This window comes from Muntiacus reevesi, chromosome 18 (assembly GCF_963930625.1).
Source record: "Muntiacus reevesi chromosome 18, mMunRee1.1, whole genome shotgun sequence".
Taxonomy (NCBI): domain Eukaryota; kingdom Metazoa; phylum Chordata; class Mammalia; order Artiodactyla; family Cervidae; genus Muntiacus; species Muntiacus reevesi.
Window position 1 is genome coordinate 51,965,020 of NC_089266.1, and position 19,040 is coordinate 51,984,059.

Below are 19,040 nucleotides of genomic sequence, written 5' to 3' on the forward strand. Positions count from 1 at the left end.
AGGAGAGAACTCACAGTGAGGTGGTCCACTGCCTCATTGGCATCACCTGGGGAACTTGTAGAAAGTACACATTCCTGAGCTCCATGCTTGCAGATTCTGATTCAGTCTGCTGTATAGTCTGATATCTGTATTTTTGACAGATATCCCAATGACTTATTAAATAAATATGGTATGTCTGTATACTGGAATACTGTGCAGCTATTAAAAAGGAATTGAGGTGGCTTGTATGTTTTCATATTGAAATTTCTCCTAGATATATTGTTAAAAGAAAAAATTTAAATGCATAACAGTTAATATAGCATTCTTTGTTTTGTTTTTTTGGCCACGTTATGTGGTTTGTGGGATCTTACTTACCTGGCTGGAGATTGAACCCAGGCTCTCAGCAGTGGTGAAAATGCCAAGTCCTAACCACTGGACCACCAGGGAATTCCCAATATAGCATATTCTTATTCCTACTTGTACGTGCATAGAAAATTTCTGGAAGGATACAAAAACTGGTAACAGTAGTTGCCTCTAGGCAAGAGAATTGTGGGTCTGGAATTGGGAGACTTTCTTCTTTTTTTTTAATTATAATTTTTAAAATTTCTCCTTTCTTTCCCCCTTCCTCCTCCCATTTTTGTTTCTTTTTAAATTAAAGAGAGCAAGCTCTGGAACTTCCCTGGTGGTTCAGACTCCATGCAGGGAGCTCAGGTTTGATCGCCTGGTTGGGAAACTTAAAATCTTGCATGCTGCTTGGCATGGCCAAAAAAAAAAAAAAAAAGCAAGCTCTGTAGGTGATCCTGATGTGCAACCATGTTAGGAAACCACAGCTGCATATCACATCTTCACATCTCATTAAGGGTGTCCCTTCATGTCTCAGATAGTTTATTGGCTTTGGTTACATTTTTTTGAGTTGTAGGTGCTTGACCACATTGCTGATGCCAAGGTTTGTGGGCCTCCACCATAGCACTTAGGAGATAGAGACATTCTCACATGAGATGATCTCTGGTTAGGCTGTGCTTCACCAGCCTGACCACATGGCACTATAGACATGAAGGTTTCAGGGCAGCCAGCGTCAGGGGACTGGAGACAGAACACTGGGTTTTGAACCAGATCCATGCCTGGGTGTGAATCTTGGCTTTGCCCTTTTTGTTTCCTCATCTGTAAATTGAGAAATAATACTCCTTGAACAGTGGTGGTAAAGATGGGAGAGGGGAAGGTGTATAAAGATGGGACTGTTAACGGTGTTATTGGTGTGTCACTAATGGTGTTCATACAGTTCTCCTATCACCAAAGGTTGCCTTTGCAGTAAGGGAGCCCTGTGTTATCCATGGAAGGGGAGGAGTGTTTCCATGGACACTCATTGTACCCCTCCCCTTCTCCAGCCGCTGCTTTGATGGGAGTACTCCTGTCCATGCAGCAGCATTTTCAGGCAACCAGTGGATCCTCAGCAAACTGCTGGATGCAGGGGGTGATCTTCGACTCCACGACGAGAAGGGCCGAAACCCGCAGACCTGGGCTCTGGCAGCAGGGAAGGAGCGCAGCACCGTGGTAAGGGAGGGCCTGCTCTGCAGACGTGCGGGTGACAGAGCGCAGGGCCAGAGGCCGGTCCGGGGACAGTACAGGGCTTGCCATCAGCCCTGGGCACACATGCCTGGGATGAAGCGAGTGAACCAACTGTAAAGCCTCGGTCAGTTTTTCTGGTCATCCATTCAGTGGGGAGAGAGGACGATTGTGGTTTTGTCTGACGCTTAACTAGCACTTACCCTGCATCAGCTGTTCTTAATTAAACTAGTTAAATATTAACTCATTTAATCTTCACAACTACCCTCAGGTAGGTCCTATTATTGTCTCCATTTTACAGATGGGGAAACTGAAGTGCATTGACATTAAGTAACTTGTCGGTAGCCACATGCTGGCAGGCATGTGTTTTAATGAGGGCTAAATAATCTAACAAATGGAAAGAATAAAGGACTTGCACAGTGCTGGGCACATGGAGGGAAGGGGGAGATGGGCAGAGTCCCCTCTCTCGGGTTCTCCTGCTCATTAGCTACTGGGCCTTGGAAACAAGTTAAAATACTCCTGCCTCAGTTTCCTTATCTGTTGAATGAAGGGTTTGGAGGAAATTATCGTCAAATAAGCTCCCTGAAAATGGAATCATCTCATTCCATATCTTTAGGGAATCCCGTGGCCCCTTTCCTTGCCAGAGATTTCCCTGTGGGGGGCTCCTGTCTCCTCAGACCATTCCGGTCCCACTGAAAGCCAGGCTGGCCCTTAACCGTGTGGGGTTGACCGTCCCTGCTGTGTGTTGCAGATGGTGGAGTTCATGCAGCGCTGCGCGGCGCACATGCAAGCCATCATCCAGGGCTTCTCTGACCTCCTGAAGAAGATTGACTCCCCTCAGCGGCTCATTAGTGGCCTGCCCCGGTTTGGGGGCCTCATGCAGGGGTGAGTGCTGCCGCAAGCAGAGTCGGATGTTCTGCATCACCCAGCGTTCCCTGTGGGGGCCCTGCAGCCTGGGCCACCTTGGTGCCCCCACACTAGTTCCTCCCAACACCTGCCCACCCAAAGGGGTGAGCTTCAAGGGAGAGGATGTGGCCTCTGAAAACCATCAGTGTGCCATCCACTCCCGCTCCCCGCTTCCAGGAATGTTGGGGGAAACGAGTTTTGGGCTCCAGCGGGAAGCACCATATGGTTAGCAGGGAAGGAAGGAACTTTTCAGCTCTGGGCTGCCCAGCAGAAAACCCTTTCTCAGCAGAACAACTGGCTAGCTTTTTTTCTGGTCATCTCAGAACCATGGAAAGCATGTTCCTCTATTAGTAATGTTGCAGAAGACCACAAGTGCTTAATTTAAGGTTCCTCAGGCTGTTTTAAGCTGGCCTAAGACTTGCTGCCACCTGGGTGGGCAGCCTCCCCAGCCCCCATCACAGCTGCAGGAGGTGGGCTCCATCCAGGCTTCTCTTCATGCTCAGGAGAGTCATTTGAAGTTTTCTGGGCTTTATTGACTTAGGATTTATATGTGGAAAATTGTGTCCATTGTGACTTTCTCTGATGGCATCTTTATCTGTTATTGGGGTGGCTAGACTTGTCTCACCCTTCACAGGCTCCCGCATCTCATTCTTTGCACATCAAGTCCTGGTTTTCTTCTCATGACCTGGATGCTTCTCATGAGAGATAAGTTCGTGATTCCCTTAAGGACCAGTTACTCCTAACTGCTCTCCTTGCTGCCACTCTTGCCCATCTTGGTTCTTTACTCAGTGTGGAGAATGACCTCTTAAAAATGAAATCTGAATTGTGCCACTCACTACTAAAAACCGTTTTAGGGTCTTCCCAGGGCTATCAGGTTTAAGCACCTGAACCCCTCATCTGGCCTTGGAGCCCCTAGTTGGTTCAGGTCCTCCACCGCCTCTCCTGCCAGAGTTAGGATCTTGGCAAACCGAATTTCTTCTGACAGAGCCGAAGCCTAGTCCCTGCTGCTGTTTTGTGACCTCAGGCCAGCAGGTTTCCCCTTTCTGGCTCCATTTTTTCCCGTCTGTAACATGAGAAAGTTGGACAAGATACTCTTTATGATTCGTTCCAACTTTGACCATCTGTATTCGTTATCTGTCGCACTAAGCCCAAACTTAGTGGCTGCAAACAACAGTAAACATCTCACAGTTTCCCTAGGTCAGGGATCAGGGGGTGGCTCAGCTGGGTGGCTCTGGCTCAGGGCACCTCACGACGATGTGGTCGAGATGCAGCGTGGGCTGCAGCGTTCTGGGACTGCAGGGTCCAGTTCCAGGATGGTCATTCGCACGGCTGGCAGACTGGTGCTGGGTGTTGGTCACCCCCGTGAAGCTGCTGGAGCACCCTCACAACATGGCAGCTGGCCTTCTCCAGAGCACGGGCTGCAGAAGAGATCAGGGCAGAAGCCCTGGGGGCCTGGCTTTGGCACTCACACCACGCGGTCGTTTCCGCAGCATCCTGCTGGGCGAACAGGTCAGCCCTCCCTGACCTGTGCGTGGCTACACAGGGGCGCGGACGCCAGGAAATGGGTACCACGGGGTCCTTTCAGATGGCTGGCTCTAAGTGGTGACAACGAAACCCAACTACACATGCTGACAGCTTGCTTCAGCGTTGCTCCTCTGGGTACGGTTCCTCCTTACTTGCCCCTCCTCTTTTCAATATTTAGAAACCCTAACGGCTCTCCTAACCGACCGCTGAAGGCTGGAGTCATTTCTGCCCAAAATATCTACAGCTTTGGCTTTGGAAAGGTAAGAGGTTGCCACCAGCAGCCACTGTTTGCGGGACTCACTGGGGAATTCCCTGGCCCGGCTCTGGCCTCGGGCCCCACGACTTCATCCAACACGGCCTCCCACGTCCTCCCTAAAGTGTTCTCTTCTTTACTGCTTTTGCAGGACAAGTACCTCTCAGTGTTTCTGTCCTTACTGAAAAATGATGAAAGCCCCGGAGAGTTCTTTTGAATGACTCTGGGCTAGATTTGGGGAATTTTAGGAACTGAGCCCTTAATTCCCAGCGAAGGCCCCAGACATGTTCTGTGGGGGCCTCATGGGACCCCTGAGGCCTGGTGCTTCCTGTAGGCATCTGACCTCTTTCTGTGAGCCTCATTTTCCTCACCAGCAAGAGGGAAAGAGTATCACAACCTTGCAGGGTTTCTTGGAAGATTAAAGATAATAAAAAGAACTACACCCAGTGCATAGGGGTATCCAGCAAATTGGTAAATAGCAGCTACCTTTATTTTTAGCTGGCTGACAAGATTCTGGAGGTAGTTAAGTTTTTCCCTTTTCTCCCTCTGTTTGAAACTCTGCTTTGCTTTCAGTTTTATCTCACAGGAGGCACACAGCTGGCCTATCTAGGATCTCTTCCAGTAATTGGAGAAAAGGAAGTGATTCAAGCTGATGATGAGCCCACCTTCTCTTTCTTCAGTGGCCCCTACATGGTCATGACCAAGTAAGCAGAAGTTGGCCGGTGAAAGTCGGATTTAGTCCCACAGGAAGAATAGACTTTGTGTGACTTCCCTGTATGGGGAGGGTTTCTGCCTGAACACAGGGACATACTGAAATGCAAATGTCTCCATCAGGATTTCTCAATCTGTACACCATTGACATTTTTGTTCCCCTGTGTTGTTGGGGGTGGTCCTGTGCACCGTAGGATGTTTGGGAGTGTCCCTGGTTTCTCCTCACTAGATTCCAGTAGCAGCTCTGCCCGCACCCCCAACCCCCTGCATTTATGATCATGACAACCAGAATGTCTACAGTCAAGGCCAGATGGCCCCTTGTTGAGAAGGACTGCTCTGAAAGATTACTTATAACAGTGTTTCAACCTCTCTGCTCTCTAGAGAATTAGAGGCAGCATAGTGGTGACTGGCCTCTGATACAGGTCAAAGGCACTGAAGCCCCACAGGCATCAGCTAATGGCTCTCACCAGCTGATGCAACAGAGATGGCAGTAATAAGATCTGACTGACAGAAGTCCCTGGGATGGGCTCAGTCTCCAGCGACCAGCGTCCTACAGGATCACCTGAGTTGTCCTGTCCAAGGTCTCTTGTCCTCCTTGAACCTGGCTGCTGCTTCCCTGCTTAGCAGTCACACCCATCTGAGAAGGCCTCTGCAGACTGGCTCTGTGTCTCATGCAGATGTGCTTCTTGTTTTCCTGCCTGAGCCATGGATTTGTCACGTCCTCTCTTCTTCCGTCCACCTCATGTCCCTCCCCAGACTAGCCTCCCAAGTGGCCTCTCATTCACCAGACACCCCTGCCCACCACTCCCCACACGGCTGGTGCCCTGGTCTTTGTAACAGGCAAACCTGATCAAGTCACTCCCTCCCTTAAACCCCTCCCTCCCTTAAATCCTGCCACCTGTACTAAGTGACTTCCTGCCACCTGTACTAAGTCCCTGAAGTGCTTTAGGCCCTGGGGGTAGGAGCGGGGAGGACGCGTGCTGCAGGGGCATGTCGCGGGGGTGGGGGGGAGCTGTACAGAATCTGTGTGAACACTATTGCTCTGATCATGTGTCTGCAGAAGTGGCTGTTCACTCCCTCCTGCTCACACTCTCTCCTGCCCCGGCAGCCTGGTGTGGAACGGGAGCAGGGTCACGGTGAAGGAGCTGCACCTCCCCACCCACCCGCACTGCAGCAGGCTGCGGCTGGCTGACCTGTTAATCGCCGAGCAAGAGCACAGTAGGTAAGAAAGAAAACCCAGGAGCATCTCAGACCCAAGTTCAGGGCTATGTAGGGCTGTACCTGAGGGTGGAGACCAGCCTCCTCAGCCTCAGCATTTCCTCCTGGTGGGTTGATTTGACTTTCCAGGCCTGCCAAGAAGGAAAAAGAAGCATTCTTGAATAGCCTGAGTGCTGGGGATGGTGGTAGTGAGGGGCTCAATTCTGTCTGCTAATAGACTCCCTGCATGTCTCTGAGGTCCAGCCTCAGGCCTGGCTAGCTCATCTGCAGCCCTCAAGGCCCACCATCAGGACCGTGTGCGCTGTCTCCTTGGAAGACATGCCCATGGGTCTCAGTACCTTAGGTTTCCTGTGGCTCAGGGGTTAGTCCTTCAGGTCCCTCAGGTCTTGCTGGGGCAGGAACTTCATCCTTGGTTGCATACCAGCGCTGCTGAGGCCTTGAAATAGTCCCTGGCCCATCAAGTTCACTCAACTCCTATAAAGCCAAACCCTTCCTTTTGGGAAAGTCAGCCTAAAGGGGCTCAAGGAGGCTGGAGAGGCTCGTAGACATAGTGTGGATTCTGATGTGAGGCTGGGTGGGAGGTGTGACCTTGGGCCTGACCTCTCCCAGGCCTTTGCTTCCTGATCTCTATGAGTGTAACTGTAATGGCACCTTTCCTGTAGCTGGTTATTAGGATCAAGGTGATGTATGTCAAGGCCCTTGCTTAATAGCTCTTAGTGACACTGTCATTGATGACCCTAAGCCTTCAGGTTCTGATCAGTGAAAAGCCAAGAATTCCATGAACAGAGAACTCGACCCCTACCCCATCCCACTTTCTTAGCAGAACATTGTGTGTAAATAGAATTTGTTTGGAATGTGTTCAGGGAGCCCAGAAGAAAGGAAAGCACCCATCATTTCATCCTGTCCTCTTTCCCTCTGCCTCACCTGGAGCTTCTTTGCCTCTGCAGCAAGTTGCGGCACCCCCACTTGCTGCAGCTGATGGCTGTGTGCCTGTCCCCGGACCTGGAGAAGACCCGCCTCGTGTACGAGCGCATCACGGTGGGCACGCTGTTCAGTGTCCTCCACGAACGGGTAAATGACTGTTTCCCTGCATTTTCCCCTTGCTGCCTTTCCCCACCACTCCAACTCTCCTTTCCCTTCCCCTCTCTTCTTTTCCCCCAGCAGCATAGTTCCCATCTGTGCACGCATAGAAGAGAAATCTCTTAGTTCTTTACCCAGAGGGGGGCTATATAATGCACCATTTAAAGCTAATCAGCACATTGGAACTAGTGTGATTTTGTTATTGTTAGTCTGGCTTTTTTAATCACACATCTGAGAGCTCAGCAGACCCAGAAAACACACAGCCACACTTTTAACTAACAATAACCAAACAGTCTCTGGCCTTATTTCCTGGCATTTTCACTTGTGCCCTTTCGCAGGGGCCCTCAGCCTCCCAGATCTAATGCCTGATGATCTAAGATGGCACTGATGTAATAATAATAGAAATAAAGTGCACAATAAATGTAATATGCTTGAATCATCTGGAAACTTTACCTCCCTCGCCCCCATCCATGGAAAAATTGTCTTCCACAAAACTGGTCCCTGGTGCCAAAAAGGTTGGGGACCGCTGCCCTTTGGGACCTTTATATGCAAGGCCTTGTCTGTCCCTTCCTGCTTTCCCGATTTCCTGGTGGAGGGTATGGGGCACACAGACTGCTTGGGAGCTTGCCTTGGCCTGAAATGTGACTTCCAAAAGGTCCTGAAAGATTGGTTTTTCTTACTCCATGGCTTTGTTTTGAAGACCCTGGGCTGGAGTGAAAAGAGAGCCTGCAGGAAGGGACCTTCCCTGAAATGGCTAACCCCTCCTCCTGCCCGGGCACCGCCTCTCAGTGTTATAGCTCCCTTTCCTCTCCTCTGGGGAGGGGATTGACTTTAAATGCCACTTCTGGGGAGAGGAGAGAAGTTGTGACTGGGTGTGTTAGTGGGAGGGAACTTCTGTCCTCCTGGAGTGAAGTTTCTGGGTCCTCCGACCGCAGTGGGGGCTGGATTGTCCTTTATGATCAGGTACTCCCTCAGCACAGGCTTGGCATTGCCAGTGGTGGTGAGGCCCACACTGGAGGTTGCGGACCAGGTTCGAGGACTTCTCTCCTCATTGTCTTCATAACATCAAGCAGCTTGGCTAAGGGAGAGGAACCCAGGTTTGGAGTCGGGGGCCTGAGTCAGTGGGACCTCAGGCCGGTCACTTAACCTCATTGGATTTTAGGTTCCCCACCATGACACCAGGTGGCTGTCATGAAGGTCAATGCAAAAGACTTTGGAAACTGCGAAGCATTCTGTGGCTTCACAACAGCCCAAGTATCTCTCAGTCACCTTGCCATGCAGTGTGTATGTGTTGGGAAGGGGTGACTTTCACAGTGCTCTGCGTTCTTCCCTTCTGGGGCGCCGCTGCCCCCCAGGCCTCCGTCTCCCACTGTGGCCTCCGCATTGCTGGTCAGACTTTGTTCTTGCTTGCAGCGGGCCCAGTTCCCCATGTTGCACATGGAGGTGATCGTGCACCTGCTGCTCCAGATCTCCGATGCCCTGAGATACCTGCATTCCCGGGGCTTTATCCACCGTTCCCTCAGCTCCTACGCCATCCACATTGTCTCCACGGGGGAAGCGAGGCTGACCAACCTGGAGTACATGATGGAAAGGTAGGTGCACCTCGATCATGACTTCCAAACAGGGTCTCCCCAGGGTGGGTGCTTTGCTGTAGAGAGAGAATCTGATCTGGGCAGGATCCCTCATTGGTGGGCTGAACTGCCTTATCAATGGAGAAAGAGGTTTCCCAATGTCTTCCCCTGTCCGCCAAGGTTAGAGGGACTCTGGGGAAGTTACTTCTGTTCATTATAATAAACACTTAACAAGCATGAGCACATGTTAGCCAGACTGAGTTTTCAAAATTTTCTGTGGCTTCACACAGCCCAAGTATCTCTCACTCACCTTGCGATGCAGTGTGTGTGTGTCGGGAAGGGGTGGCATTCACAGTGCTCTGCGTTCCTCCCTTCTGGGGCTCCACTGCCCCCAGGCCTCCGCCTCCCACTGTGTCCTCCGCATTGCTGGTCAGCGAGAAAGAGCAAGCCTGGAGGGACGCGTGGCAGGGTTTAGGGACTGCCGGAAGTGGGTGTATCATTACTTCCCACTTTACAGTGCCCAGCGCCCAGTCACCTCTTCCCTGCAGGCAGGCTGGGAAATGCACCACAGCTGCGCATCCTGGAAGATGCGAGAAGGCAGTGGGTGCTGGTGAACCTTGCTGGTGAGCATTACGATCCTGACCTGAGTGGGCGGGGCTCAGTGCAGGGAGGGAAGTAGTGATGAAAACGTCATCCTTACTCAAGGTTTGGGGGATGGACTTCATTTCCCATTTGGCAGAAGTCAGAGTCCTTTCCTTCCAGTTCTGGGCGGCAGAAGATCTACCCTGTGCTTCCTTGCTGTCCTCCACAGCTCTGAGCCCCGGGCCCAAGGCTGCTCTGGTACAGCTGTGAGGCCTAAGCCACCGGCAGACCCCTGGCTGAGACCTGCTTACCTCCGCTGAACCTGGTCCTCACCCACCACCATCACTGAGGCTTTATTTCTGAGTCTCTGGCAGGTCTTACATGCATACCTGCTAAGTCACTTCAGTCATGTCCAGCTTTTTGCAACCCTATGGACTGTTGCCTGCCAGACACCTCTGTCTATGGGATTTTCCAGGCAAGAATGCTGGAGGGGGTTGCCATGCCCTCCTCCAGGGGTTCTTCCTGACCCAGGGATCGAACCCTCATCGCTTATGTCTCCTGCATTGGCAGGCGAGTTCTTTACCATTAGTGCCACCTGGGAAGCCCCTGGCAGGTCTTACATCTCATAATTTACTTCTTAGAAAAGCTCTATGAGGACAGGGATTTCTGTTTTATCTGCTGCCATATCTCAGATACCTAGAGCAGGCCTCCACACAGTGGGAGCTCAGCATGTTCTTTATTTTTTTAATTAAAAAATTTTTTTTAAACAATGTATTTAGTTATTTGGCTGCGCTGGGTCTCAGTTGCAGCACACAGGATCTTTAGTCATGACATGCGGGATCTTTAGTTGCAGCATGTGGGATCTAGTTCTCTGAGCAGGGATCAAACCCGGGCCCCCTGCATTAGGAGCGTGGAGTTTTAGCCAGTGGACCACCAGGGAAATTCCTTTTTATTTTTATTTTTTTTTTAATTTATTTTATTTATTTACAGACAATTTAATTAATTTATTTATTTATGGCCATTCCATGCTGTATGTGGAATCATAGTTCACTGACCGGGGATTGAAGCCACACCCCCTGCATTGGCAGCGTGGAGTCTTAACCACTGGACCACCAGGGAAGTTCCTCAACATGTTTTTTAAATGAATGAAGTGGAAAGGCTATCACCTCCCTGGGCCACGTGTGCCCCTTGTCTCTGTCTGGAGAGGAGAGCACGGGTTAGATTGGGCTTCCCTTGTGGGCCTTGGCAAAGAGTTTGAATTTAATCCTTAGAACACTGGGATACTGTGAAGGATTTTTTTTTAGCAGAATGATGTTCTGACTGATTTACAGGTTGAGAAGCTCCTCCTCGCTCGTGCATGGAGACGGTGGTGATGGGAGGAGAGAGCAGCAGGGAGAAGTTAGCTGTGACTGGAGCCGTTTTCCGTTGGAAACCGGTGGAGGCCAGATAGCTCTCGCCGGTTGAGCTGCTCAGTCTCAGACCTGGTCAATTCTCAATCCCAGTGTCTGTCTCTGCCTGCAAGATTAAGTCCCTGCACTTTGTAGAGTGGGAAGCCTTCCGCGGTGGGGGCTCCACCCGCAGTGTCACGCTCATCACTTACCACCCTGCCTGGCCGTCTGAGGACACTTGCAGGCCATGCCATTTCTCAGGGCTGCTTCTCACGCCTGGAGTACCTGGCGCTCCCGTTTATCCTTTTAAACTTATTTCTGACACCATCTTCCACCACACCCCATGAAGCCTATACTGAAGCCCTTTCCCCAAATCACCGAGCATGCTTCACTGCCCAGCAGTCAAGTGTCGGCCCCTCCGAATGGTGAGCTCCAAGAGGGCAGGAACCATGCTAGGGCGTGTTCATCTTTACCGCCCAGCTCAGCGCCTGCCACAAAGTAGTACGTGCTCAGGAAGCATTTGAAGTGAATCCTTGAAGTGATGCAGAGCAAGGTTCCCCACTTCGGCTGTGTGTTCAAGAGCTAAAGGGTTTGGACATTTTTCCTGTTGATGATAGACTTTTCAAGAAGGTTGACAAAACCCCAGCTGTTTGCCAGTGATGCAGCGCCACCTGTTGTTCGCATGGAGGTGTAACAGTTTCTTTGACGTGCTCTCCAATAGAAATGTGAATCCTAGAGTAAAATGGGGATTTGGAGATGGCCAGCCTCAACCCTGGGCTTCCCTGGTGGCTCAGACACGAAAGAATCTGCCTGCAGTGCAGGAGACCCGGGTTCTGTCCCTGGGTCAGGAAGATCCCCTGGAGAAGGGAATGGCAATCCACTCCAGTATTCTTGCCTGGGAAAGCCCCTGGACAGAAGAGCCTGATGGGCTACAGTCTATGGGATCGCAAAGAGTCAGACATGACTTAGCAACTAAACAACAACAACAACATTCGTATTAATTCCTTACTTGCTTAGTGCTTTATGGCTCACAGAGTTTCCACACATGTGATCTCATTTGATACTCATGACAGCTGTGTGCAGAAGGCAGCGCTGATTTCATCCTGAGGACTTTTGGCCCAGAGGACATGTAGGATACTCTGACTTAGTTCTCAAGGAGCCAGGTTACAAAGTTGAGTTATTCAAGCAAATCAGTGAAACTTTGAGTACTAAACTGAGAGGGCTCATTTCCAAGAGGGCAGAGCTCAGAAAAGAAGCAATCATGAAGAGTTGGAAGAGTCCCAGAAGGCTTTGAGGGAGGCTGGAAGGGGCTCTTGAAAAAGTCTTAGGTTCATTTATTCAAAAGTAAGCATTGAGGCCTTGGTGTAAGTTTAGAGTTCTGATAATATAAGAGATAAGAAGCCTGCCCCATGGAGCAGATATTCAGTTCAGTTCAGTCGCTCAGTCGTGTCCAACTCTTTGTGACCCCATGGACTGCAGCACACCAGGCCTCCCTGTCCATCACAAACTCCCGGAGTTTACTCAAATTCATGCCCATCGAGTCGGTGATGCCATCCAGCCATCTCATCCTCTGTCGTCCCCTTCTCCTCCTGCCCCCAGTCCCTCCCAGCATCAGGGTCTTTTCCAACGAATCAGCTCTTCACATGAGGTGGCCAAAATATTGGAGTTTCAGCTTCAGCATCAGTCCTTACAATGAATACCCAGGACTGATCTCCTTCAGGATGGACTGGTTGGATCTCCTTGCAGTCCAAGGGACTCTCAAGAGTCTTCTCCAACACCATAGTTCAAAAACATCAATTCTTCTGCGCTCTGCTTTCTTCACAGTCCAACTCTCACATCCATACATGACCACTGGAAAAACCATAGCCTTGACCAGATGGACCTTTGTTGGCAAAGTAATGTCTCTGCTTTTTAACATGCTGTCTAGGTTGGTCATAACTTTCCTTCCAAGGAGTAAGTGTGTTTTAATTTCATGGCTGCAGTCACCATCTGCAGTGATTTTGGAACCCAAAAAAAATAAAAGTCTGACACTGTTTCCAATGTCTCCCCATCTATTTCCCATGAGATGATGGGACCAGATGGCATGATTTTAGTTTTCTGAATGTTGAGCTTTAAACCAACTTTTTCACTCTCCTCTTTCACTTTCATCAAGAGGCTTTTTAGTTCCTCTTCACTTTCTGCCATAAGGGTGGTGTCATCTGCATATGTGAGGTTATTGGTATTTCTCCCAGCAATCTTGATTCCAGCTTGTGCTTCTTCCAGCCCAGTGTTTCTCATGATGTACTCTGCATATGAGTTAAATAACCAGGCTGATAATATACAGCCTTGACGTATTCCTTTTCCTATTTGGAACCAGTCTGTTGTTCCATGTCCAGTTCTAACTGTTGCTTCCTGACCTGCATACAGGTTTCTCAAGAGGCAGGTCAGGTAGTCTGGTATTCCCATGTCCTTCAGAATTTTCCACAGTTTATTGTGATCCACACAGTCGAAGGCTTTGGCGTAGGCAATAAAGCAGAAATAGATGTTTTTCTGGAACTCTCTTGCTTTTTCGATGATCCAGTGGATATTGGCAATTTGATCTCTGGTTCCTCTACCTTTTCTAAAACCAGCTTGAACATCTGGAAGTTCTCGGTTCATGTATTGATGAAGCCTGGCTTGGAGAATTTTGAGCATTACCTTACTAGTGTGTGAGATGAGTGCAATTGTGGGGTAGTTTGAGCATTCTTTGGGATTGCCTTTCTTAGGGATAGCAGATAATAAATAATAAATCAATGAACAAGAAATTGAGATAATAAATGCTCTGATGCCAATAAAGGTGTTCTGGTAAGTCCTCTCCGAGGTGATTTTCAAGCTAATGTTTTAATTATAAGAAGCACGCAGTCATGCTAGGATATGTGGGCAGAGCATACTCTCAGAAGAAACCACCAGTGCAAAAACCTGAAGTGGTGATGTGTTTGGCACGTTGGAGAAGCTGCAAGAGGGCTCCTGTGACTTGCGGGGAGTGAGTGAGCAGGAGGGAGTGGCCAGCTGAGGTGGGAGGTGGGGCAGGGCCTGCCTGCTCAGGTAGCAACAGTAAGAAATTGCTGGCGTTGAAACGACAGGCAGTGTGGGTTGGTTCAGGATCTAGCTGGGTTTCTAGAAGCTCAAGGAGGTTATCAGCAAGTGTTTGACTCATGTGCTGCGTGGTAATCACAGGGATCCTTTAAGGCATCAGCCCTGCCTTTCATTTCCTTCTGTAGCCAGGCTGGGGGTGCACACAGGGACCTCACTCGAGTGCCGCTCCCCACCCAGCTGTACGGCTGGGCCGCCCCGGAGGTGATCTTACAGAAGGCGGCCACCGTGAAGTCGGACATCTACAGCTTTTCCGTGATCATACAGGAGATTTTAACAGGTGGGTCAGAGAGCACACTGACAGTGACCGAAGCCCCTCTTCTTAGCTTGGGTTTCTCCCCCCGCCGAAGAGTCACTTAGTGTTAGGAGAATGCAGGACACAGGGAAAAAAGACTTAAGGAAACCTTTGTGTTTATGCAAGATATGATCTCTCAGAAATCATTCTCTTTTAACCTGTTAAGATTCAGCAAAGCCCACCTATTGGCTTGTCAATGGGAGTGCATTTAATCCAAGGAGAGTTTGTAAACTGAATATTGCTGTCAGTGCTTAGGGGTCTCTGCGAGGTGCCCCTTAAGAACCTGTTTTCTTTTTCTTTTTTAGTTTTTATTGACGTATGGTTGATGTACGGTGTTGTGCCAATCTCTGCTGTAGAGCAGAGTGACTCAGTTACACATATGTGTGCAATTCTTTAATGTTCTTTCCCATTATGGTTGATCACAGGATGTTGAGTGATGTAGTTTCTTGTGCTATACAGTAGGACCTTGTTGTTTATCCATTCCATTCTAAATGTAATAGTGTGCATTTACCAACCCCAAACTTCCAGTCCATCCCTCTCTTTCCCCTCTCCCCATTGGCAACCACAAGTTGTTCTCTATGTTAAGAACTTACAGATGAGGGGAAAGGACTGGCCTCTGAGAAGTAAATGGAAATCAAACACATGCAGGACCCATTGTATGTATAAGCAGTGTCACTTAAAAGAAACAGAAGCCCTTCCAAACGTGCAGGACTCTGAGGTGAAGGTATACATACCACATTCACTGATGGGGTGAGACTCAGCCCCATTTAGTAGTGTTTACAGCCTCAGAGGCAAGGCCTCACCTTCTGTGACACGAATGCACTGGGCAGGCCACCCTGACACCAGGAAACATCCCCTTGTGGTCCCCAGGTTTGCCATCGAGAAGTCCATACCTGCAGGGGTCTGACACTGCTCTTTCCTGTCTCTGTGACAGGGATTTCCCTGTTATTTGGGTCAGATGGTTTCTCCTTTGTTATTGAGCTTCCAGTAGTTTTTCTACAGAGAGAAATTAATTTTAAAGAGATTGAGCAACTTGACAGAAGTTACCCAGTTTCATCTGATTTCTTAATGTTTCTTCTTCTGGCTTTTTCCTTAACAGACAACATACCCTGGGATGGCTTAGATGGCTCCGTCATTAAAGAAACCATAGTCTTGGGAAATTATTTAGAAGCTGATGTCAGGCTTCCGAAACCTTACTATAATATTGTTAAGTCAGGCATCCAGGTCAAGCAGAAAGATAGAACTATGAACCTTCAAGATATCCGGTATATTATGAAGAATGACTTAAAGGTAAGCTCTAAAGTTGTTAGGGGTCTATTTTTGCTTACCTATCTCAGGGTAGATTAGGGAGTTAAGAGACCAGGAAGAAGCTAGAGATCAAGTTGTAGGAAGTTTTGGAAATCCTCATTTCATGACACTCTTTCTGTGTTCCCAAGAACAGCCTAACTGCCTGACTTGGTGAGGGCAGCAGGAGGTTGCAGAGGGACGCTGGAGAGGGTCAGTGTAAAAGGGGCACCCTGTAGGCGCTAGTGTGATTCAGTGGACAGCAGCTTTAGTTACTTTAAAACAAATAATTTTGTTTATTTATTTATTTTTGGCCGTGCCGGGTCTTCGTTGCTGCACAGGCTCTTTCTCTAGTTGTGGCGAGTGGGGCTACTCTGTGGTTGTGATGGCCTCTCTTGTTGCAGAGCATGGGATCTCTGTGTGTGGGCTTCAGTAGTTGCAGCTCCCAGGCTCTAGGGCGCAGGCTTAGAAGTTGCGGTGCAGGGGCTTCGTTGCTCCACGGCACATGGGATCTTCCCAGATCAGAGACTGAATCCGTGTCTCCTACATTGGTAGGTGGATTCTTTACCACTGAGCCACCAGCAAAGCCTCTGTTATTACTTTTCAAAGTATTGGTAATTACAGTGAGTTCATTTATGAGAACTACAGTGAGTCTACCCAACAGGAGTAACAGGGAGTTTATCTGACACCTAGATACGTTTCTAAAACACCAGTGACATTCAGATGATTGCAAATATGTCCTTGACAGTATTTCCCTTGTTACAGGATTTTATTGGAGCCCAGAGAACTCAGCCAACTGAGAGTCCCAGGGTGCAGAGATACGAATTTCATCCTGATGTCAATGTCTATCTAGGACTAACTTCAGAACATCCAAAAGAGACCCCTAACTTGGAAATAAAAGAGCTAAAGGAAACAGGTATGGCCTTAACTCAAGGTTTTGACATAACTGGGTTTTGAGAGCTGCAACTAATCAACTCCTCCAAGTTATACCCGTAACTTATACTGGGAAAGATGACTGCCTTAGGAAAAAAGATCAAGATCCTTAAAATTAAGTTAAACTTTATGGGCTCCATATACACCTTGTCCAGAAGTGGGCAGTAACAATCTATTTCTTTCTAGTATGATTTAGGAATGTATTCAATCATTTCATAAGTAAACATGGTGATTTTTATTTAAAATTATTATCTGTTCATTGTTGCCCTAAAGGTCCAGGAGCGAGCGATGAGAATAAAAGCAAAACACCAAATCTGATGCAATGGGTCAGGGGACCTGCAACCTCTGTTGGACTGAGGTGCAGAGTCCACTCTGAGTCCAGCTGTTATTCCTGATTGCAGACTACAAAACTTTCTCTGATTTGTCTTTCCTGAGACACTACAATGACATAGTCCAGATCTCCTTGTTTTGAGCCCAGGCCGTTCCCTTGGGGGATAGTCTCGGGAACAGTCAGTAAGTGTGTAGGCAGTGTTCATACCTAACGCTGACCTGCTGTTCCAAGGCCCATGCTTTTATGACCCCAGTCATACTCCCTTCTGGGTCTGGCCTTGGGGTCTGTAAGAAGGCTGTTATTCTCAGAAGAGCATGAAAAATGTTTTTCATCATTGTTGATACATCATCAACACAGTTTCTTGATATATGCTGTTTTCCCAGGTGCTATATCTATGAAATTTCTCAAGGCTCTGAGTGTACATTATTAGAAATTCCCACTACATCTCCCCTTTCTGTTTTTGCAGGAGTAGATACGCTGTCCGAGCAACTTCTTTCTTCCTCATTTCTTGGATGATTTCTCTCGTGTATCTGAGGACTAGACACAGAACAGTTAGAAATATGCATCTTGATATTATAGTACCAAGCAATCCTCCTCCTAAAGTTTTAATCCACAACATGGGGTTAAGTTTATGTAAGCTTTCCTCAATTTCTTTAAAGAAATCAGTTTCTGGGAGTTATTGTAAGTGAGCATTCTGCATATTAGAAATAGTAGCCTGTAATTGGGAAATATCTAAGGATAGATTACTACGAATGTGTTCTCGCAAATGTTTAGATAATTGATCCCAAGTATATGCACTTTGATCATATTTCTGAGGTGTGACACAAAATGAAGAGATATTCCAATCGCACTTAAGATGAATTTGTAATTTCAAATCTTGTATCTCATCCACTAGAAGGAGAACTGCATTTTCTAAACCAGTCAATCGTTCATTACTTTCTTGGTCTGTATGGGTCTGACTTCCCCAGGCAGAACTTGCATTTTGGTGCCACTACTGTACAAATGTAGTCGTTCGTATAGTTTGATGCAGTGCAACCCCGGCTACTGCTGCGGCCGTGGCTGTCCCATGACAGCAATAATTCCCACAATAACTGTTATAAGGAGTCCAATAAACCTTTCGGAACGTTGCAGTACTTTATTTATAACCTTTAAAAAAGCATGTATTTCAGGGGAGCCTTCCCATGGTCTGGTTTGATTTCCAGGAAGCTATGTTCTCAGTCTCTGTCATAATATAACAAATGAGTGATTAGAATTATAAAGTGAAGAATTCAAGCAAGTATATAATTTGTAATCCTGGCAAGAAAGTTCTTGTACATTTTCACTGATAGAAATTGTTCCTTTCAAGAGCACATAATGATCTCTCACACAAGCCTGAATATAAAATGCCCAGTTTGTACTGGTGTTAAATGTCAGTGAATAATTCATTTTATCGGAATAATGTCCATCCCAAATTTGTAATTTTCCAAGACTTAAAGCCAATTCCCAAATCTCTCCTTGCCCTCTCCCTTGATCCAGTTGTGGGAAGGAAGGTGACATGCCATTACCATGTCATATAATTGGCTGATCTGAATAAGTGGTAATATTAGTATGGTCAAAGACTTTATACACCTGCCAACACAGCCTTTTGTGAGGATTACGGGACTGATTTTGATGAGAGCAATTAGAGACTGCATACCCCTTCGGGGACCAGTCCCATACAATTCCATAGGAACCATTAATCAAAATTACTCCCCCTGTCCCGCGGCAATTATCCCACTGAATGCGATGCTGTATTTTAGTCCACAGCTTGCGATGTTCACATAAAGGTCTGTCTGATTTGGTGTCATTATTGGATTCTGAGTCGTTACAAGCAAACCTGAGGCCAGAGAGAAGATATAGTTGAACCTTAGTATAGTTATGATTTAAAGAATTAGTGAACTGCCAGGCTTGCATAAATAATTTAAGACATCCTGTACCTGGTCCTACACAAATTGGCCAGGATTCATACCCATAAGTAGCACTGAAGGGAGTCTCTTTCTCTTTTTAAACAAAAGGAAGGTGTGTATCTTCAGGTCCTGGTGTCCAGGAAGAATCATTAACATAAATGGGAATCATAGAATCCCCCAATCAATGGGTTTTAGTAATGGGGAATTTGTATATATGCCCAATAAGTATAATTCTTTGCTTCTGCCGAAACCAGGCGTATACTCACTGCAATAGTTATCGGGGCAGACATAACCATGATGAGGTTGTCTGGAGTCACTGGTGGTTTCTGCTCAGTTTGACTCTACCAGCTGGAATCCACACAGGTTCTAGACCTTCTCCTGGGGAG

At 47.9% G+C, this 19,040-nt stretch overlaps 1 protein-coding gene across 1 annotated transcript in view; it reads left to right on the top strand.

Moving 5' to 3' along the window:
• Nucleotides 1-19,040, top strand: part of TEX14 (testis expressed 14, intercellular bridge forming factor) — a 106,552-nt gene that overhangs the window by 45,798 nt on the left and 41,714 nt on the right. The window contains exons 4-13 of the mRNA XM_065909377.1: nt 1,365-1,530; nt 2,294-2,427; nt 4,151-4,232; nt 4,799-4,929; nt 6,045-6,158; nt 7,102-7,225; nt 8,648-8,826; nt 14,015-14,166; nt 15,281-15,471; nt 16,231-16,381. Of these exons, the coding sequence (XP_065765449.1) occupies nt 1,365-1,530; nt 2,294-2,427; nt 4,151-4,232; nt 4,799-4,929; nt 6,045-6,158; nt 7,102-7,225; nt 8,648-8,826; nt 14,015-14,166; nt 15,281-15,471; nt 16,231-16,381 (1,424 nt within the window). The remainder of the gene's footprint in view (nt 1-1,364; nt 1,531-2,293; nt 2,428-4,150; nt 4,233-4,798; nt 4,930-6,044; nt 6,159-7,101; nt 7,226-8,647; nt 8,827-14,014; nt 14,167-15,280; nt 15,472-16,230; nt 16,382-19,040) is intronic.